General features: G+C 33.5%; 2 protein-coding genes and 1 long non-coding RNA gene across 3 annotated transcripts in view; 1 reads left to right on the forward strand and 2 right to left on the reverse strand.

Annotated features, from left to right (window-relative positions):
• LOC114335542 (kinesin-like protein Klp10A) overlaps positions 1-13,720 on the forward strand; it is a 72,935-nt gene extending 59,215 nt beyond the window's left edge. The window contains exons 5-7 of the mRNA XM_050659708.1: positions 432-620; positions 7,528-7,776; positions 11,953-13,720. Coding sequence (XP_050515665.1) covers positions 432-620; positions 7,528-7,776; positions 11,953-12,225 — 711 coding nt within the window. The 3' untranslated portion in view covers positions 12,226-13,720. The remainder of the gene's footprint in view (positions 1-431; positions 621-7,527; positions 7,777-11,952) is intronic.
• LOC126890622 (uncharacterized) lies at positions 1,909-2,529 on the reverse strand. Its single transcript, XM_050659713.1, has one exon. The coding sequence runs from the start codon at positions 2,515-2,517 to the stop codon at positions 1,930-1,932; it is 588 nt and encodes a 195-aa protein (XP_050515670.1). The 5' UTR covers positions 2,518-2,529; the 3' UTR covers positions 1,909-1,929.
• A 4,629-nt stretch (positions 13,721-18,349) lies between the features above and the next one.
• LOC126890629 (uncharacterized) lies at positions 18,350-21,741 on the reverse strand. The gene is made up of 2 exons (XR_007700391.1): positions 19,333-21,741; positions 18,350-19,247 (listed from the first exon to the last, which is right to left on the reverse strand). It is a non-coding gene; the product is annotated as an uncharacterized LOC126890629 (long non-coding RNA).
• Positions 21,742-23,627: the final 1,886 nt, after the last annotated feature.

The following is a 23,627-nucleotide window of genomic DNA, read 5'->3' on the forward strand; positions in this document are numbered from 1 at the left end:
AGTTCATTGGATAATATACATTTTAGTGACATGACATTTTAGTTAAATCTGACAGTTGTCACATTTTATTTTCAATTTGGCAAAAAAACAAATCAATTGTGGTTATTGCATTTATAAAATGGTATTTTCTTTGATTTGTATAGTCTTATAAATTGTTCAGATTATATTCGTAGATATATTATATAATTCGCAAATTATTTTATTTTCGATTATGGCGCCATCTATTGACAACTAGAAAAAATGTAAATGTCATCGACGAAATGTAATCACCGACGTGCGTTTTTTTCTGTCACATACAATTTAATGCGTTAGAAAGAAATCGAAAAACTGTGACGCACTGAAAGATCCTCATGAGAAAAAGCATATGTGAAAAGTTCCAGTATATCTGAATTATAACATTTTATAAATTAATATTTTTGTTGTTTTTACAGATTCACGGAAAGTTTTCACTGATAGATTTAGCTGGTAACGAAAGAGGTGCTGATACTTCGTCGGCCAATAGGCAGACGAGAATGGAAGGTGCGGAAATTAACAAATCGTTATTGGCCTTGAAAGAATGTATCAGAGCACTCGGCCGTAAAGGTGCCCACTTGCCTTTCCGAGTTAGCAAACTTACTCAGGTAGGAAAATGTCATTTCGTTAAATCAAGTACATGTTTATCTATACCACGATTAATTAACGTACGGAAGTATGACCGTGGTATGGCAAAGATTTTTTTATTATTTTTTGCCTTTTACTCTTCTTTAAAAGAAGAAACTTTGTTATACAGTCAGAGATTTTTAAGATTTGAGTATGTATTGGCATTGTTTACATAGTAATAGTTAATCAACTCAATAGATAAATTGGTTTGATTCTGAAAAACTAAGTTTTCAATCTAATAGCACATAAAACAACATTAAAAAATGTTACTCTACATCCTACCAGATTGAAAACAATGAGAACATTCTCTGGTGACACCTCGGAGGCTTCTACAATTTGCAAGTCATAATGGATGCTGAGACTATGGAAGATGAGGGAATTTTACAATTGGTAAAAGGGGGAGAAGTGCCATATAAAGATTATAAATACAAGATACAAGATTATAAAGCCATCTTCGGAGCTATGCTACAATAAAAGATCTCTAATGAATAATTGATCTTATAATTCAAAGTTTAACTTACGTCAAAAAGGTCAAAATACCACTATGAAGAGAGATGGGTTCCATTTATGATATGAAATACTTCTGTTTCTTATGTAGTTTTTTATTGGTTGGAAAAAAAAACTACATAAGAAACAGAAGTATTTCATATCATAAATGGAACCCATCTCTCTTCATAGTGGTATTTTGACCTTTTTGACGTAAGTTAAACTTTGAATTCTAAGATCAATTATTCATTAGAGATCTTTTATTGTAGCATAGCTCCGAAGATGGCTTTATAAGCCGAAAGCGCTCAGCTAAGAATTATTAATTTTACACACTTCAAAAGTACACTTCTCCCCCTTTTACCTGTTGTCATAAGTGTGTACAAAACTATTTCAGTCTTTACAATTTTACAATTTATAATTCACGTCCCATCTGCTCAGCGCGGTAAAGTTCCAACGAGAATGGTTCCCTTCGTACTCCAATCAAAGTAAACATGTAAATTGAAATTGAAAATGGTTATTCATTTTTGATTGTTTGATTCTAATTGAGACAGTCACCACCATTTGTCAGGGTCCCAACGTCAGGCGTAACTACGATAAAGCCAAAATGCATAGACACCAAGTTGGATACGATATATTTAAGACAGTGAATTAATGATGTCATGCTATTATATGTATAATGTATTCGCTCCGTGCATGACACGCGATACCTAGCGTAGTCGCCTGAAACTTTTGGCGAACACAATTGACGTTAAACATATTATGATACACATATGACATATCATCATCATTCTCTTTGCCTTATCCCTATGCGGGGTCGGCTTCCCTAATTGCATTTCTCCACACAATTCTATCTTGGGTCATATCAATGTTAATTCCCTTTACCAACATGTCCTGCCTTATCGTTTCCCCCCAGGTTTTCTTTGGTCTTCCTCTCCTACTCCTTCCAGGAATCTGCACTTCAGCTATTCTTCGTATTGGGTGATTAACGTCTCGACGTTGAACATGACCAAACCATCTTAACCTATGCTCTCTCATTTTGGCATCAATTGGTGCCACACCTAGACTTCCCCTAATATACTCATTTCTAATTTTATCCTTTTTTGTCACTCCACTCATCCATCTAAGCATTCTCATTTCCGCCACATGCATTCGTTGTTCCTCTTTCTTTTTCACTGCCCAACATTCAGTTCCGTACATCATAGCCGGTCTTATGGCTGTTTTATAGAATTTTCCCTTCAGCTTCATTGGAATTTTTCTGTCACACAACACACCACTCGCTTCTTTCCACTTCATCCATCCAGCCCTAATTCTACTGCATGCATCTCCATCTATTTCTCCATTACTCTGTAATACCGATCCTAGGTACTTAAAACTACTGCTTTTCACAATCATTTCACCATCCAAAGATACCATTACCATTAACATTCCAAATACTCTGTTTTTGTCCTACTAAGTTTTAAACCTTTTTCCTACAGAGCTTGTCTCCACTGTTCCAGTTTTTGTTCCAAGTCTCTTTCACTATTTCCTACTAACACGACATCATCAGCATACATTAAGCACCATGGAATGTTACCCTGTAGTTTCGCTGTTATCTGGTCCAAAACTAATGAGAATAAATACGGACTAAGCACCGAGCCTTGGTGCAATCCTACTTTCACATGAAATTTATCAGTCTCTCCCACACCTGTCCTAACACTAGTCGTTACTCCCTCATACATATCCCTCACAATCTTTACATATGCACCAGGGACTCCTTTCTTATTGAGTGCCCACCACAGAATCTCTCGAGGAACTCTATCATAAGCTTTCTCAAGATCAATGAATACCATATGAGCGTTTGTTTCTTTACTCCTGTATTTTTCCATCAACTGCCTTATAATGAAAATTGCATCTGTTGTTGATCTACCCTGCATAAAGCCAAATTGATTCTCGGATATTTCGGTCTCTTCACGTATCCGTCTATCAATTACTCTTTCCCATATTTTCATGGTGTGGCTAAGCAGTTTTATAGCCCTGTAGTTTGTACATTGTTGTATATCTCCCTTGTTTTTGTAAACAGGTACCAGTATACTGTTTCTCCATTCGTCTGGCATTTGTCCAACTTCCATAATTCTATTAAATAGACCTGCTAGCCACCTTGTTCCTGTCTCTCCCAATGCTCTCCATACTCCATACACATATGACATATATATATGAAGACCTGCTAGCCACCTTGTTCCTGTCTCTCCCAATGCTCTCCATACTCCATACACATATGACATATATATGACGTTAATGTAATATTTATTTACCATTTTTGATAAAATTTATTATACAAACAATAAGTTCGAGTGTCAAATATACGTCAAATTAAAAAGCAGATATTTGGAAGTTCTCTGAAGAAAATATCAATTTTAAGGGTTTTCTTCACTTTTTCGTTATAGTTTAGTTGTCGGTGTTAACATTAATTAAAGGGATGGGTACGTATTTTCGGCTGCAATTCTATTCAAATGGGGATTCATTTTTTTCGAATCCTGAGAAAACTAATAAGTATTTTTGAAAAATTTAAACGCAGAATGAAAGATTACGTTATTAGCGAGGGTCGAAAGTCCCTGAGAAATTCTATAATGTTTATTTTAATAAGTTACAGGGGTGAAAAACTAAGAGAAAATTTAGTGTGATTTTTAATTTCAAATATCTCATTCAAGATAAACTTTTTATTTATTCTAAGGGACTTTCGGCCCTCGGTAATAATTTAGTCTTTCATTCTGCATTTAAATTTTTCAAAAATATTTATTGGTTTTTTCAGGATTCGAAAAAAATGAACGCAATTTCCGTGGTAATATTTTCCAAATATATCTTTGTCTTACAACGCACTCCGTCGAACAGAATATTGTCAGCATATTGTCAGTCAGACAGTGACAATCAGTGACAATTTTAAATATTTGACATGGCATCGGAAATATTTTGAGTTGTTAATTAAATAATGTTGATATATAGTGTATTTGATAAATAATTGATTTAAGACGTGAACTTAATAAAAAGTTATTTATTGGGTATTATTTGTGGAAGATACAAGCAGAGAATACATCAGGATAATATATTCTGTGATCCAAGTATTTTGTTGTTAAAGATGTTCAAAATTGTAAGCGTTCCATAGTAACAATATATTATCAAAAAATCACTTTAACACTTTTCCTCTTTTCTCGATTGAGTATTATTTTTTGTTGTACATATTATAAATTATTACAATCACTGAATACATAGTTAGTGAAAAAATTATCACATTTATTAACTGAATTAATAATTTGCAATTATACAAATAACAGTTATCCAAGACCATTCAAAAGCCATCTCTTTAGAGATAATGATGACATTTTCAAGTAGAATGACGTTCTAGTAATGTTTACATATCCATACCAGTGTGAATTTTACTACACGTAATTTGCCGTGTAAAGACAGAAAAAGTAGGGATAGCCGTAAAATATTTGCGAATTATGTACCGATAGCCTTAAGTGTATATCGAAAGCAATTAGACAGTGTGGATTATTAATAGTACCAGATTTTAACATTAGCTGGGTCTATTGACTATTAATTTTGTGGTGTGTGTCTTTATGTAACACAAAATGGAAATAGATGACGATAGGAATATCCCACCAGATCGGGGAATGAAAGAAAATCCGTATGAAAATATAAATATAAATAATAAAAATCAAAACGGCAATCAAAAGGTAAGCGAAATATCTATTGAAAAAAAAATTATTAAATTAAAAAATTATTATCAATCTTCTTCTTCTTCTTCTTCTTAAAGTTCCATCTCCTATCGGAGGTTGGGTATCATAATGCCTATGGTCACTTTGTTGGCTGCTGCTCTGTTATTCAATATTCAATATTATTCAATCATTATTCGCCAAAGTTGTCATATTTCGCCGCTACGGGTGCTGGCATAGTTTCGTGTATCCCCACCATGGTCACGAACGGAGTGAATAGTAGCATGACATCATTAATTCAATTTCTAAATATATTCTTCCATATATTTATTTTTCTTAATATGTATGCGAGTTGGGTTGATATGAATAGGATCGTATCCAACTTGGTGTCTATGCATTTTGGATGTATCTTAGTTACGCGTGACATTGCGACCCTGACAGAAATGGTGACATCTGGTGACTGTCTCAATTAGAATCAAACAAATTTATCTATTGGGTTGACCAACTCATCATTCTCTTTGCCTTATCCCTATGAGGGGTCGGCTTCCCTAATTGCATTTCTCCACACAATTCTATCTTGGGCCATATCAATGTTAATCCCCTTTACCAACATGTCCTGCCTTATCGTCTCCCCCCAGGTCTTCTTTGGTCTTCCTCTCCTACTCCTTCCAGGAATCTGCATTTCAGCTATTCTTCGTATTGGGTGGTTAACGTCTCGACGTTGAACATGACCAAACCATCTTAACCTATGCTCTCTCATTTTGGCATCAATTGGTGCCACACCTAGACTTCCCCTAATATACTCATTTATAATTTTATCCTTCTTTGTCACTCCACTCATCCATCTAAGCATTCTCATTTCCGCCACATGCATTCGCTGTTCCTCTTTCTTTTTCACTGCCCAACATTCAGTTCCGTACATCATAGCTGGTCTTATGGCTGTTTTCTAGAATTTTCCCTTCAGCTTCATTGGAATTTTTCTGTCACACAACACACCACTCGCTTCTTTCCACTTCATCCATCCAGCCCTAACTCTACTGCATGCATCTCCATCTATTTCTCCATTACTCTGTAATACCGATCCTAGGTACTTAAAACTATTGCTTTTTACAATCATTTCACCATCCAAAGATACCATTTTATTTGTAGTAGCTCCATCTTTAAATGAACATTCCAAATACTGTTTTTGTCCTACTAAGTTTTAAACCTTTTTCCTCCAAAGCTTGTCTCCACTGTTCCAGTTTTTGTTCTAAGTCTCTTTCACTATTTCCTACTAACACGACATCATCAGCATACATTAAGCACCATGGAATGTTACTCTGTATTTTCGCTGTTATCTGGTCCAAAACTAATGAGAATAAATACGGACTAAGCACAGAACCTTGATGCAATTCTACTTTCACTTGAAATTTATCAGTCTCTCCCACACCTGTCCTAACACTAGTCGTTACTCCCTCATACATATCCCTCACAATCTTTACATATTCACCAGGGACTCCTTTCTTATTGAGTGCCCACCACAGAATCTGTCGAGGAACTCTATCATATGCTTTCTCAAGATCAATGAATACCATATGAGCGTTTGTTTCTTTACTCCTGTATTTTTCCATCAACTGCCTTATAATGAAAATTGCATCTGTTGTTGATCTACCCTGCATAAAGCCAAATTGATTCTCGGATATTTCGGTCTCTTCACGTATCCGTCTATCAATTACTCTTTCCCATATTTTCATGGTGTGGCTAAGCAGTTTTATAGCCCTGGAAGGGCTTGAGCCACTTCCTCGTTGGTTATTTTGGTGACCATTGCTGCTACTGTCTCCGTTGACTCTACAGGCTGTCTGTCAAATTCTTCATTTAATAAGCTGTCAAAGTACTTTCTCCATCTCTTTTTGACATCCCTTTCGTGAACTAGTATTTTATTATTTTCATCTCGGATACATTTAATCTGATCAAAATCTTTTGCTTTCTTTGCTCTGTGTTTGGCTATTTTATATATCTTCATTTCGCCTTTCCTGGTATCAAGTTGATCGTATAGGTTTGAATACGCTTCTGCTTTGGCTTTTGCTACTGCTACTTTCGTTTCCTTTTTCGCCACCATATAATTTTGAAGATCTGTGTCGGATCTGGTTTCTTGCCACTTTTTATATAATTTTCTCTTCTCTTTTATTTTTCCTTGTACTTCATTTGACCACCACCAAGTTTCTTTATCCTCAAACTTCTTTCCTGACGTTTTCCCAAGTATTTCAATAGCCGTCTCTCTAATAATATTGGCCATTTTTCTCCAAACTGTGTTAGGGCTTCCTTTCATGTTCCAACATATTTTTTCTACTACTATTCTTTCCCTGAATAGACCTTCCTTCTCATCTTTTAGCATCCACCATTGGGTTGACCAACTATTACTATATAAACAATGGTATTGGCAAAAATCCACAAGGAAGAATTTCCTGTAGCTGGCTGTATACCATTAATTACTAGTAAAATTTAATAAAAAAATTTTGTCCTAAAATACGCGAGAAAAATGGGTTTTAACCCATGTATTTTTGGTGGCTTAACATGTAGAGCTTGCTTAGAACACTGATGATGCTCTCTTTAGAGCGAAAACGTTCTGTTTTTTTAATGTAGCCCTTTATTGGGGTTTTCAAATAAATATTTTACACAGAAGATTTTTCTTCAATTTTTTTAAATTTTTTTATATACCAACGTATGTTTTTAGGTGCTAAGAGATTCCTTTGTGGGTACCAATTCACGAACGTGCATGATAGCGATGATCTCTCCAGGCGTTAATTCTTGTGAACACAGCTTAAACACGCTGCGATACGCCGATCGAGTGAAGGAACTAGTAGCGGGCGATTTGCAAACGAACAGCGGATCCGATAACGAACAGGACGAAGATGGTGATTTGTTGCAACTGAGATCGCTAAACGAGAACGATATGACACCAGAAATGCTCAACCTGCACCAGGTAATATATGCTTTTTAAAAATATCACAAGGAAAAATTCCTGTAACTGGCTGTATACCATAAATCACAAAAAATAAAAACCTTATCTTGTAAAAGGTATATTTAAAATCCCTAAAAAGGGCTACATCATAAGGTATGCTTTATTGTCAAAAAATTTTTCCAATTTGTGGACAAAGCTTATACAAAATAAAAAATACAATAAAAAACAAAAAATAATAAAAACTACAAACAAAACAAAAACAGAAACAGACACCAAATAAATGGCGTGAGTTATACTACTTAAATACAATTTTATAGTTATTAAGTACACATTAAAAAATTTTAAAAATTTTGCAAACAATATGTATACGTCAGAGCAAAAAGAAGGCGAACGAGGAAAAGGGAAAGGGAAAGTAAATCAAAAGATCTATGTCGCTGTAAATATGTACAAAAGTACTCGAAAGTAATAATCCTGCAAGTCAATTTGCTGAATTCAAATCGTTTATAAAAAAGTCATTCACTGTATAAAAAGCTCTCTCAAGCAAATAAGCTTTCAAGGCCTTGCGAAAAGCGGGAAATGCTGCAATAGATTTGATGTTAGATGGCAGGTGATTGTGCATTTTTCTCGAATTGTATAGTATAGAGCACTTAACCAGCTCAGACAGTGGGGTTGGCAGATAAAGATTATGCTCCACGTTTCTAAGGGGATAGTTGTGCGTGGGTCTCTCTGGACCTTCTGATGCATGTTTGCGGATTAAACAAACGGATTCAAAAACAAACAAAGAAGGAAGAGTTAATATTTTAAATTTTTTTAAAAATTCTTGGCAATGAACTCTGCTATTGAGTCTCAGAGAGTAACGAAGAGCTCTCTTTTGTAGTTTAAAAATACGCTCAAATTGAGTCGCACAACACGAATCCCAGAATGGAAGGGAGTACCGAAGATAAGACTCAAAAAGGGCATAATAAACGGTCCTAGATGTTGACAAATTCATTTCCGTAGCAACTGATCTTAGTGCAAAACAAGCAGAACTTAATTTTTTGTGTAAGGCATCAATGTGCAAGTTCCATTTTAGAGACTTATCCACAATAAGCCCTAAGAACTTCACCGATTCAACTACCTCTAGACTGTTGTTATTAAATACTAAAGGTTGCATCATACTGTTGTAAGGTAGGACTTTGGTTTTAGAAACGTTAAATAACAGGAGATTCGAATCGCACCACGATTTAATGGTGACTAGGTCTGTAGCTATGGTATTGCGAAGATCCATGATATCCGTGTTACTCCAAGTAATACTAGTATCATCTGCAAAGAGACATAATTTACCTTTAATGTTCAGACTAGAGATGTCATTTATGTATATCAGAAACAATAAAGGGCCTAGAACTGAACCCTGAGGTATCCCACATTCTAATGGCATGCAAGAAGACGTCTTCGTGTCAACCCTTACAAACTGACTTCTTTTATTAAGATATGATTTAAGCCATTTAAGAGCCTTTCCCCTAAATCCATAGTGCTGTAATTTGTCAGTCAAGATGTTATGGTTTACACAATCGAATGCTTTAGTTAGAGAAATCACAGAAAATTGTTGCTGTAGAGTGATGGAGTAAACATGATCGAAAAGGAAGAACATAGCATCATTCGTGCATTTGTCACTCAGGAATCCAAATTGATGTGGAGTAAGCAATTTGTATTTCAACAGAAAAGATAAGATTCTTTTTTTTACCAGACTTTCAATTATCTTCGACAACGTGGGCAGGAGTGCAATAGGGCGATAATTCGAAGCAAGATCTTTATCGCCTCCTTTGTGTATAGGAATAATTATCGCTGTCTTAAGGCAGCTTGGAAAAACTCCAGTTTCGAATGACCTGTTTATTAAGGTAGTAAGATGGTTTAAAGTGCAATCAGGTAGAGCAGAAAACATTTTAAGAGTGAGGCCATCAGTCCCAGATGACGATTTGTTTTTAATGTCATTTATTGTAGAGCGTAGTTCACCTAATACTATGGGTGTAAAAAAGAAACTATTTACATTCTTATGAGAAAGATATGAAATCGGATCCTGAGAAGGAGGTATTTGTTAAATTTTTTGCCACATTTACAAAGTAATTGTTCAGGGTCTCAGGAGAAGTCGGGATTGTGGTGGGAGAAGAAGTCTTATCTCTCAGTTCATTTACGATAGACCACGTTTCCTTAGCAACATTACCTGATTTAGCCAGATTTAGCGTTATACTTGTCATGCGCATTGACTAATAAATAAGGGATAACGTGTTTACTTAAAATAGTTTTTGAATCCTTTCAGAAAATACGCACACAGATTAACGTTAATTGACATTTGTCAAACGTAACCTATAAAACGGCAGTTGTGTGCTATAACCTATTTTATTGAATTATTTGCCATTATGGAAGAAAATATATTAGCACGTTCCAGGGTTGTTTTGTTTTAAACATTTTGTTTTAATCAACTGTTTTAAACATGTTTTAAACGTTTGCTTATGTTTAAAACAGTTTTTGTTTAAAACACTTAAATTAAACAAGTGCTTTTTTTTTCATTTTCTTTATTAATATAACATCAAAAAAATTCTCAGATACATTATATAAACTTTTTAACATATATATTATTTTTTATTTATTAATAATCTGAACACAAAAGAATTGGAAAACTGAAAATATTTTGCAAAGAAGAGTTAATAAATTTCTCAAAACTGTTTCAGACTCATAGTAATCTTTTAATTTAAATCAGTCACGTCATCACTGATGGAATTAAGCTCTTTAAAAATTGAAACCAACTTAGCAGCTTTGACATTGCCTAGCCGATTACGTAGTTTGGAATGGTAAACCTTATGATGAGAAGAGTCTTTCTATATTGGCTGACGATGCAACAGCTGTGTGAAGCTGTTGAGCAAGTTTCAATGCTGTAGTATACCTATTTATATTTTTCTTGGAACGCCACCATGCCAATGGTTTTACATTCTCAATATAGGTGTTTAAAAACATATGGAGTAAAGGGTACACACTTTGCCTGGTAATAATAATAATCTAAAATGCTTCTGGATGATAATTTATAATAGATGGATGATAAGTTTATTTTCAATAAAGCGATGATCAAGCAAATTTGCCAAAAAATGAGCTGGGGTCACAAAATCATTTGCATGTTTAAAAAAACACTAAGCACCACCAGAAACAGCACAAAATAACTGACAATGGGCGTTATTGCAATAGCCAACTTGTAATGCGGATTTATAAATAGTAAATAGTCTGGGGTTCCCCAGGCAATAGCTCCTAATTTTGCAATTGGTTTTCTTATATATTATTTAGTAGAATAATAATAATAGATCAAACACTTTCAATTAAAATTATGTTTAGGAAAATATGATTTAAACAATGTTTTCTTCTAAGTTTTATTTGTTTAAAATATAAAATTTAAAAACAAAAACATTTTTAAAGCAAAAAAACGTTTAAAACAAAAAAAACATGTGTTTTAAACAAGTTTTATTTGTTTAAAAAATACAATTTAAAAACAAAAAAACATGTTTAAAACAAAAAAAAACGTTTAAAACAAAAAAAAACGTTTGTTTTGTTTAAAATTAAAAAAACATGTTTTTTTTTTTGCAACCCTGGCACGTTCACCAAAGACTTTAAGAACACAAAACGTCCATCCTAAGTTTAACAAGACAATTCAGTCAAGTGTCAGATTGTTCAAGAAATGGTGTAATTTAGAATTGTTCTACCAGGGTTGCCAAGCAGATTATATTCAATTATATTATTATATGTTTATTACCTGATAGCTTTTAAGAAAACAAATTTTGATTACAATTTTATACATCGTTACTATATTTTTTATTCTAGTTGTCTTTGGTTCAGCTCATATGACTTCTTTTTCGTTTTTAATGATTTAGATATATGACATTTGGCAATCTTACAAATACGTAATCCCTTAATAACGTGAACCTTATATCTACCTAAATAAGGGGATACCTTATCCGTTAATAAAGTAATACTTTATTTTTATGTTAATGCGCATGAGCAGAATAACGTATAACGTTTAACGTTACTGAAATAAGGGGCTTAAAAACTCTCTATTACTACAAATAACTCCTATATAAGTATGTTACAAAAGTAATAAAAAGGGCCTGAACGGGTTTCAGATGTTCTTATTTTCTTTAAACTTGTGTTTTGAGGAGAACTTTTTTTATGTTACAGTTTATATCAGAACTAGAAGTAGCCGAAGAAAATATGTTAGACAACCACAAACAAACCATCGACGAAATGGAAGCAACTTTAGTCAAAGCATCCGAACTGCGCCGCATGGCCGATACAGTGGCGTACGACCAAGAGGCCTACTGCAAGAGCTGGGAAGAGCTCATCGATAATTCTCTCTCTATTTTGGTTCGAGCAAAAGAGATAGTCGAGGATTACAAAGGAAAGTTGGCAGCTGAGGAACAACTTAGCCGCAAGACTACGAAACGAAAGTAAAACCTTTTTACCGATATAATTATACGCGCTACCACATTTGAAACTATTTTATTAACGAATCTGGATGATTTTCGAACCGTTTTTATTATTTTATTGTTATTTAAACTGTTGATATACGTAACTTGTTTAGTATGGCAGTTCTACCATTGTTTATGTAGTAAAAGTTGGTCAACCTAACGAGTAAATTTGTTCGATTCTAGTTGAGACAGCCACCAGATGTCACCACCATTTCTGCCACGGTTGCCATATCAAGCGTAACTACGATAAGTCCAAAATGCATAGCGTTGACCACAGCGTTAAACAAATTTATTCATAGCGTTGACCAACTATTACTATATAAACAATGGTTCTAATGTTTGTTGTAGATTTAAAGAAAGTAATAATAGTACCAAGTATCTTGGTTTTGTATAAAGTTAATTAAATATTCATCACAAAGCGTTTTTTATACAGAAGATACATAATTTTACGATGGTATAATTAAACAATGATTCTCCTTATCATGAAGAACTTTGTTTGTTATTACTTCTTCGGTCTATTTCGGTCTATTTTTTGCACGCTCAGACATTTTCAATGGGGTTTATGTCTGGTAAGTTGCTGGGCCATGGTGATAGTTTTCCATCAAAAATCTTTTAATGCTTTTAATTAACGATACGATTAAATTCGACATCTTTTGATCAGAGTATCGTATCGAGAAAAATCAAAATGTATTTTAAAGCTAAAAAGTGCAGCTTTTCTATAGCACAAATACGTGTCTCAAACCTACACAACTTACAAAAGATATCGAATTTTTATCGTCGAGTTGATACAAATTATTGTATCCGCTTCAAGCGTTGTTTCTGAGAACGGCTCATTCTAAACAAAAAGTGCTAATAAACATTTTTGTTTAAAATTATTTTAGCTACATTTCTTGTTTGAACTATTTTTTTTTTTTTTTTTGAAGTTTACACTTTCTTGGGAAATCGATGTTTTCCGTCCTCCCACGAGGGGGTCTTAGGGGGAAGCCCGGAAATAGGAGTGGTAAACTTTTTTGCATTTCTTGAGGTCCCAAAATTAACATCCACAGCAAAATTCAGCGTATTCGTCTCGTTTTTAGAGATTAAAATCTCTGACGATTGGCCTACAAACAATGATTTATCTTGATCAAGTAAATTTCAAAAATAGCCACAGGTTGACATCAAAAATTATTGACTAACTATCTACGAGTAAAATTATTCTGTCGGTTGTCACTTTTAACATTTTACAAATATTTCATACTGATTAGAATTTTTACTAAGATATCTTGGTATAATATTGATACAATACGTTTAGATTTGGACTAGATATAGACGACTGAAGGAAGCGCTAAAATCGGCAACATTGTTACGACAACATCGGATAATGTTAGAGTGTTATAGACCAAGAGGCAGCGCTGAAAAATCTATTTGAATTTACTAAAGCTAGATTTTTCACAGTTGATTACTGTGAGTGTGTAGAGAAACATACTGCGGTCGGTCAAGTGAAACGTAGAACAGGGGTTACTGAGAGGGTATCAAATTTGCTTTCCTACGAAGGTAATTGTTTCCATTTACTAAGGCTGAAAATCAGTACACACATTCTAAATTAAATATAAATAAAAGTTATTATAGTCGGTCAGCTGTATGACGGGATAGAGCCAGTCGGTCGGCCCCAATAGCCGATTGAGGAAATGAAGCATTTTGGCTCGCAATTTTTTCGTCCAGCATGGATTTACTTGAAATTTTCACAGAAGGTAGCGAATAGTCTAAGGATCATTTTATATATCATGCCGCTATCATACGCTAAAACCTTGGGGGTGGTTGCCACCCCATCTCGGGGGTGGGAATAGGGTTCGTAAAACTAATATTTTTCGAGTTATTCGCGCTTGAAATAACAGTTTTTCGACGAAAAAATCGACTTTTTAGAGGGTTTTTTGAGAATACATACCTCGAAAAATATGCATTTAATAAAAAAAACTGTAGATATCGAAATTGTATATTTTAGTAATACAAACCAAATTCTTTTCCTATAATATCTTTAAGACCAATACAAACCGAGATACGGCATGTTAAAGGTTAGCTTTTTTCGTCAAATGCATAATTTGAAATATCCAAAGCCAAATAATTGGGAAAAATTTGCATTTTTCGAGGAAAACTTAAATAATCTTTTTTCAAGTATAGAATTAGATATTTCAAAAAATAATAATAAAAAGTTTCTAGCATGAAAGTTAAGCGACTTACAAAAAAATGTCGGTACCTGCTTTTCTCTACGAAAAAATCAGTGAAAACAACCCCCTAACTACCTTCCTAATTCAAAATTGGTCTTCACCTTTCTGTAGTTCCTTTTATATTTAATTATCAATACACTCAAGGAGTTTGACATATTTAAAATGCCGATAATATTTAAATTTACTAAGGCTGAAAATCAGTACACAGTGAGATATAATATTTTTCCAAAATTAGGCATTTTAAATAGGTCAAACTCCTTGAGTGTATTGATAATATAAATATAAAAGGAACTACAGAAAGGTGAAGACCAATTTTGAATTAGGAAGGTAGTTGTTTTCACTGATTTTTTCGTAGAGAAAAGCAGGTACCGACATTTTTTTGTAAGTCGCTTAATTTTTATGCTAAAAACTTTTTATTATTTTTTTTTTTGAAAGGTCTAATCGTATACTTGAAAAAAGATTATTTAAGTTTTCCTCGAAAAATGCAAATTTTTCCCATTATTTGGCTTTGAATATTTCAAATTATGCATTTGACGAAAAAAGCTAACCTTTAACATGCCGTATCTCGGTTTGTATTGGTCTTAAAGATATTATTGGAAAAGAATTTGGTTTGTGTTACTAAAAGATACAATTTTGATATCTACAGTTTTTTTGATTAAATGCATATTTTTCCCTCTAAAAAAGTCGATTTTTTCGTCGAAAAACTGTTATTTTCAAGCTCGAATAACTCGAAACATATTAGTTTTACTAATGTAAAAAACATTTTTTTCTTAGAATCACTTTTTCCATCGAATTACATGGTTAAAATGTAATAAAAAATTCCCACCCCCGAGATGGGGTGGCAACCACCCCCAAGGTTTTAGCGTATGATAGCGGCATGATTTACAAAATGATTCTTGGACTATTCCCTACCTTTTGTGAAAATTTCAAGTAAATCCATGCTGGACGAAAAAATTGCGAGCCAAAATGCTTCATTTCTTCAATCGACTATTGGGGCCGACCGACCGGCTCTGTCCCGTCATACAGCTTACCGACTATAACAACTTTTATTTATATTTAATTTAGAATGTGTGTACTGATTTTCAGCCTTAGTAAATGGAAATAATTACCTTCGTAGGAAAGCAACTTTGATACCCTCTCAGTAACCCCTGTTCTACGTTTCGCTTGACCGACCGCAGTATGTTTCTCTACACACTCACAGTAATCAACTGTGAAAAATCTAGCTTTAGTAAATTCAAATAGATTTTTCAGCGCTGCCTCTCCGTCTATTAGATTCAGGTGCATTAGACGAGAAGTGGGGACCGTCTCGTTCGTACTCTACGGCTCGCAGTGTTGCTATGTATAGGGTGTATATATAATTTAAAACCAAACAGTCTGTATGTACAGTTTAAATAAACCAGCGTTTGAGATTTCACGGTGATTGTGTACAAAACACGTCTGACTATACTGTTTTCTGTAATTCGTAACCGTAGAAATGTATTGCGTATTTTTAGATAAAATGTGAGAAGAAAGTAATTGTAAGCATAGATTACAGGAAATATTATAGTCAAATCTCTTAGATTGTAAGTTAAAATTATATAAGAGACACTTAAATGCCTTAAATTAAGCTTTAATATCCCGAGCTTTACTTAACATTAGCACAATCTCATATATTTTAATTTTAATATTAATTTTAATTTCTGGCTCGAAAGTGTGGAAAAACGGTTTGAAAGTCAAATATGTTAAGATCCGTGTTAGCTTTTAAAAGATTTTTAAGTGAAGTATTTAATTTATACAAGGATTGTTAGCAGTTGACACTTCGTTTTGCTATATCTTGGACAATACCTCCCGTCACAGGTGCAGACGAAACAGCAGGAAGAAATAATTCGAGACTACAGTTTACAAACCCAGAAAACATTGTACCATTACATCAGATATTTTGTGGTAATTTTCTAAAAGTCTCAGAACTCAAAACAGACATACCGCACCTCTGCTTAAACTGTTTTATTACACCAATGGTTTAATAAAACTACAAATTCCTATTTCAAAAAGTGTTTCGTCTATGGTTCAAGTATTTGTCGTTAGATAACACTAGCGCCATTATATGGTTAACCAAAATCAACTATGCACCGAACATGAACAGTGTTACATATCGGACCTCCGCTTAAATAGTGGCACAACTCAAAAAATAATAAAAACGGTTTTATTGCACCAACAGTTTAATAAAACTACAAAGTCTTATCTCGAAGTGTTACGTTTATCGTTCAAGTATTTGTCGTTAGATGACACTAGAGTCATTATTGATTGAGATTGTATTTGACGCATTTCAATATTTGTAAAAGTCAGATGAAATAAAGAATATTGATTGATTGATTGATTATATTTATGATTAACCAAAATCAACAGTTTACCGAACATAAACAGTGTCACATATCGACTTGTGCAAGGCATTTGTCCATCAAGACAGTATATGTGATTAGTTTATTCAAAATAATCTGCGTATATGCTCAAGAAAAGTGACACATTTATCACTTACTTATCTTTCTTTTTGCAGTATTTTTTGTTTAATGTTGTTGCTTGTATTTAAAGTTACATGATTAAAAAGTATATGTCTGTTAACCAGATAATAATGATATTATACTCTGTACTGGAAGAGCCACTTTTGATAAATACTAATATTTCGTAAATTTTTCGTTATTTTATATGTATAGTGTCACAACTCAAATTTTTTTTAAATATTTTTAGCAGAAATAATACACTATTTTGTAGAGCTTCGAAAACTTTTTTAACTGACTAAAATAGTTATTATACTAATTTTAACAGTTTTTGAATTAAACCCGGAAAAGTTCTAGCACAAGTTTTAAACGTCGTTTTCTCGATACTTTGCTTTTTTGACTTCACACTGTTTGAGCGGAGGTGCGATATTGGCTTGTGCAAGGAAGTTGTCTATCTAAGATCTCTATAAAGCGTCGTTTGTCGAGTTAAGACAGTATTATGTGATTGCTTTATCCAAAACAATCTGCGAATGTGCTCGAGAAAAGTGACACCTTTATGTTTCTTTTTGCAGTATTTCTTATTTAACTTTGTTACTTATATTTAAAGTTATCATTAAAAAGTATAACTCTGTTAACCATATAATAATAATTATATTATATTCTGTAGATACTGCTAAAGCCACTTCTAATAAATAATATTTTCTGAATTTTTCGTTTATTTATCTTCCAGCACTAATGTTAAATGTCGTTTTCTGGATACTTTATTTTTTTGACTTATGACACTATTTGAGCGGAGGTGCGATACATGTAGGTGGCAATATACGGACTGTTACAAAACTACGTAGTGCTTGGTGCGGTATTTTTCGGAGAAATCACGTGACTGTATCGTTATTCTGTTGTTATTGAAGGTAACTGTTTCCAGAATTTTCACCCTTATTGAAGGGGTCAGTGCAAAAAGTGGTTAAGTCACATTTTTATGTTTCTGAGTTAGAGGTGTTTGAAAGTTTTAAATGGTTCCTATATCTACATTTTTAAAAACTAAAGTTTTAAACTACTTTTTGAGAAAAAAATCAATTAAAAATTAAAAACTGGAATTATGTCAAAAAATATCGTATCCATTGCCATATTGAAGGATTGCTGGAGATTTTTCTGTTCATATCTATTCTATAGAGGGTCCTATTTTGCACAATCCTGTCATAGACTATCTAGTTTGATTGGGTTTCCCGCTTTCAATTTGAGTTGCTCAGAGCAAACAGTGCCCTAAACCACAAATTGACAACTTTAGATTACTCGTAATATATCAATAAAAGCAGCAACATTAGACCTTTGGATTAACTGGGGCCTATACAACCTACCTCTATCTTTGGCTAGATGGCGCTACATAATTTCTTGTTACCTTAACAAATATACTGGAAATACGAATGCAAAGTTACATCACCTGATCAGCGCAACGTAAGACTCAAGATTGTTAGTTACTTCTAGTTTCAGTGTTTTCTTCTCAATAGCACCAAAATATCTATCTACTGGCATCATAGAGTGTCATGGAATAGGATACCATATTAAAATATCTTAAAAATGTTACGTTTGCATAACGCATCTAGGCAAGTGAAAAGAATTCGATTTTTATAAATGCGGTATCACAAAAATTTGTAATTTTGAGTACCTCGAAGCTTTGTGTTTTTCAATATAATCATTCAATCAGGTTATAACCTCATTCTAACCTTTTTGGGCAAAATTTTTCGTGTAAGTATACAATAAACAACGAGTTTTTGGATTGTGAATGTCATAATGCAAAAAACGTACGACCATAACCGACTAATTTAATATTCATCTGGTGCGTTAGTCACAGGTAAAGGCAGGTTCTGTTCATAATCATTTGAGAAGATATCCGTTGATTTTTTAACTTTAGCTAGTTGTGTTTTAAATACATCTGCTTTTCTAAGATGAAACTCTTAATCTCTTAAGTGTTTTTAAGATTATCTTAATAGATTCATGTCAGCTTGCTTTGTACTATCTGGGAATTTTGTACAGGTCTTGCATGTATCCTTTCTTCGATACTCGAAGGAAATGTCAAATTCCTCATTGAATATCTTCTCAAAAATCCCATATGAGGCTTTATTATCAGAATTTGTGTTGAAATTTTTTCATGTAATTTAGTGATTAATATATTAGGGTCCAGGTATTTTCTATTGCTACCATCAGATCTTTTATAGTGCGATTCTCGAGCTGGTGTCGGTAGCAATAAGTTGCCAATTCCATGGACTTGGACTTCTTTTTGACACTTAGTGACTTCTTGCACTGAAATGATGGTTGATTAAAACTTTAACCTGTGGGACCCAGTGGGGAGCTTTTTGTTACAAATCTTACTTTGCTAACTTTTAGTACACTTGAGTTTTCGATTAAAATTTTAACCTGTGGGACCCAGTAGGGAGCTTTTTGTTACAAATCTTACTTCGCGAACTTTTAATACGCATGATTTTATATCGCTGTCGCCTGTCGCCACTTAACTCAATTATAGAACAAATATGGACTTAGCTATTTTTTGCACTGACCTTTTGTCGATATAGGTAGCTTTTGTCTACAATATACATATTTAATTGAAGATACTGTTATAAAAAGTGGAATAATCAAAAGTTTTCTTCCCACTTCCTATGTGATTTTAATAGTTATAGTTTTCCCGACTTACCCAGTTTCAAATGTGCTAGCTCTAAAGCTTTTTAATTCGTTAAGAACGCCTTTTAGTGTTTGTTCGACTAGAATGGTGGCTTTGAAAAGTATATTATAAAAGTATTTTTTTAAAAAGTAAAATAGTCCATTTACTCACGGTTTTTGCTCCAAATTTTAAAGAACCTCTTGGCTTGACATATAATTTGGCATACGCATAGCTAACACGTCAAAGAAAAAAGGGATATTGTGCCGATGTGTGCTTTGGTCCTGGGAGTGACTCTCGCCCCTCTTCGGGGGTGAAAAAATATACGTTTAAAATGAGTCTGGAAGTGCATAAACTGACTACTTGTAAGCAATTTTTGTTCAATAGCGTTTTTTTCACTAATTTAAAAGTTTTTGAGTTATTTGCGAGTCAATATGTTCATTTTTCAACAAAAAAAAAGTTTTTAGACGGTTTTTCGCAAATAACTCAAAAAGTAAGTATTTTGTTGAAAAAACACTTAGCAAAAATATAGACTATAAAAAGTGAAAAAAATATGCTGTACGCATGAGGTCTCTAGACTCAGTAGAAGCAGAATTGTAGCTAATGAAAAATAGGTTCATATTCGTCAAATTCCAAATCGAATATTTCAACGTGAAACAACCAAAAAATGAATCACTTTGAAAAACTCATGACAACTTGTTTAAAATGTTGAAAAAAGCTTCATTTTTGTTTTCTACAAAAGTTTCTACCATCAAAAGTAAGCAAGTTACGCGCAAAATAAACCTGGTCCCTGTTTTTTGGTAAAAAATCGTGAAAATCACCCCCTAATTTAGCATCCCAAATCGTTACCGCTTCACAAGTTGCTTTACTCTTGTATGTATTGTTTATATGATATGTAAGTTTCATTGGTTCAAAGTTGCTAATATAAGGGCTGTAGTTGAAAAGGCTTGAACGAGTCACTAATCACGAGTGTATGGAAATTTTGAACATCCATATCTTGACCAATTTTTGTCTACAGAAAAACAAAAAATCCAAATAATTCAGAAAGCTAAACTCACATTTTTTCCTCTGAAATTTTTGGTATCACTAATAATTTTTAAGTTATTTGGAAAAAAAATCATTTGTTTCAAAATTAAAAATAAAAAAACCAAATTTTTTCAAATTTTTTTTTTTTTTAATACGCAGTTTGAACCGATGAAACTTACAAATCACATAAATAATACAAAGTAAAGCAACTTGTGACGAAAATGATTAATTTCACTTGAGATGCTAATTAAGGGGTGACTTTCTCGATCTTTTTTTTATAAAAATGGGACCAACTTTATTTTGAGCGTAACTTGCTTACTTTTGATGCTAGAAACTTAAAATGAAACAAAATTAAAGCTTTTTTTAAACACTTTAAAAAAGTTGAAATGAGTTTTCTCCAATAAGTGCTTAATTTTTTGGTTATTTCAGATTGAAATATTAGATTTGGAATTTGATAAGTATAAACCTAATTTTCATTAGCTACAACTCTACTTCTACGATGTGTACAGACTTCATACATACACCATTTTTTTTTTCACTTCTTATAAGCTATATTTTTGTTAAGAATGTTTTTCTCAATAAAATATTTAGTTTTCGAGTTATTTGCGAAAAACCGTCTAAAACGTGTTTTTGTTTTATTGAAAAATAAATATATTATTCACTCGCAAATAACTCAACAAGTATTGCCTTAGTGAAAAAACTCTATAGAACAAAAATAATTGCTTAGAATTAGTCAGTTTATCCACTTCCGGACTTATTATGAACGTTTATTTTTTTCACTACAGGGTAAAAGCAAACATCTGCACAATATCACGTTTTTTCTTTGACATGTTAGCTGCTATGCTTATGCCAAATTTCATGTCAATCCAAGCGGTTCTTTAAAATTTACAGGTTTTGCAATATTTTACCGTGAGTGAATGGACTAGAAGTAATTTGCGACATTGTAGTGCGTTGTTGCCAGACTGTACCAGAAACTTTGATTTATTTTCAAAGCGTTCGTTCTAGAAAGTTTTTGTATACTAATTTTATTTTTAATTTGTTATTTATTACCTTTTTATATTTGCAATGATTAATTTATTAGGCCTCTAAAAGTACTATTACCTACAAGCTGTTCTATATAAAACTTTTAGGGATAAATATATTTGAAACTATCTCTTGAGTTTTTTATTTGGACCTTGAACTAAATCTTGCCTCACGAGGGTGAGGCTAGCGACCTACCCCGGTAAAAACGAAAATGCTCATAGAAACGATCACCAAGTCTCGGATACCCAGCAGAAACATTTCAAGATGACTCTAGCAAATAATAGGACTACGAAAAAGGTTAAAGAATTAAGAATAGCATGCTGGAACATTAAGTCATGGACAAAGAGAGACCAAGAGATACTAATAGCAATGAACACTCACAAAATAGATTTATGCACGCTATCCGAAACCAGAAGGAAAGGAAAAGGAACTTCAAAATACCAAGATTTCCTACTCATATACAGCGGAAAAGACAAGGGGGACTATGCTAGTTCAGGAGTGGGCCTTATAGTCATAAAACTTAAAAAGAGCATAGCAAATATCGAATATATCAACCATAGAATCCTGATGACGACTTTGAATGTGGAAAACACTAAACTTCACATTATATCAGTCTACGCACCAGATATAAGTAAACCCTATGGGGAGACTGAAGACTTCTACAATAACTACAGGATGTCATCGATAAGATACAGAAGAACGAAAAAATAATTCTTAGAGACCTCAACGCAAGAATAGGAAACGACAGCATAGATAATATCAAACAACGATTCAACGAAGATACATTGAACCGAAATGGAAAATACCTTGTTGAATTCTGTACCCAAAATTTTTTGAGAATAAACAACACGTTTTTTCCACACAAACACATATACACGTGGCAAAAAACGCAAGGCCAACAATCAACAATAGGCTATATAATAACAAATAGAGAAATAATGTCTAAACAAATACTAGACGTAAGAGCTATCACCCAATATCGGATCAGACCACAAAATAATGCTTGGAAAATGTTTGCTCAAAATACCACAAAACAAGAAAAAACCACACTTCGAAACCAAGTACTTCGAAAAACTAAACATAGAGTCTCTAAAAGACCAAAACGCAAAGTGGCTCTATAAAAGACGTTTAGAACAAAGATTTGAGATAAACCAAGTAACATCATCATTCTCTTTGCCTTATCCCTATGCGGGATCGGCTTCCCTAATTGCATTTCTCCACACAATTCTATCTTGGGCCATATCAATGTTAATCCCCTTTACCAACATGTCCTGCCTTATCGTCTCCCCCCAGGTCTTCTTTGGTCTTCCTCTCCTACTCCTTCCAGGAATCTGCACTTCAGCTATTCTTCGTATTGGGTGATTAACGTCTCGACGTTGAACATGACCAAACCATCTTAACCTATGCTCCCTCATTTTGGCATCAATTGGTGGCACACCTAGACTTCCCCTAATATACTCATTTCTAATTTTATCCTTCTTTGTCACTCCACTCATCCATCTAAGCATTCTCATTTCCGCCACATGCATTCGTTGTTCCTCTTTCTTTTTCACTGCCCAACATTCAGTTCCGTACATCATAGCCGGTCTTATGGCTGTTTTATAGAATTTTCCCTTCAGCTTCATTGGAATTTTTCTGTCACACAACACACCACTCGCTTCTTTCCACTTCATCCATCCAGCCCTAATTCTACTGCAAGCATCTCCATCTATTTCTCCATTACTCTGTAATACCGATCCTAGGTACTTAAAACTATTGCTTTTCACAATCATTTCACCATCCAAAGATACCATTTTATTTGTAGTAGCTCCATCTTTAAATGAACATTCCAAACACTCTGTTTTTGTCCTACTAAGTTTTAAACTTTTTTCCTCCAGAGCTTTTCTCCACTGTTCCAGTTTTTGTTCTAAGTCTCTTTCACTATTTCCTACTAACACGACATCATCACCATACATTAAGCACCATGGGATGTTACCCTGTAGTTTCGCTGTTATCTGATCCAAAACTA

Source organism: Diabrotica virgifera, chromosome 8 (assembly GCF_917563875.1).
Source record: "Diabrotica virgifera virgifera chromosome 8, PGI_DIABVI_V3a".
In the NCBI taxonomy this organism is placed as follows: Eukaryota; Metazoa; Arthropoda; class Insecta; order Coleoptera; family Chrysomelidae; genus Diabrotica; species Diabrotica virgifera.

Bases quoted from the DNA above. Each gene is read 5' to 3' on its own strand.
- LOC126890622 (XM_050659713.1), bottom strand. From the start codon at position 2,517: ATGATTGTGAAAAGCAGTAGTTTTAAGTACCTAGGATCGGTATTACAG.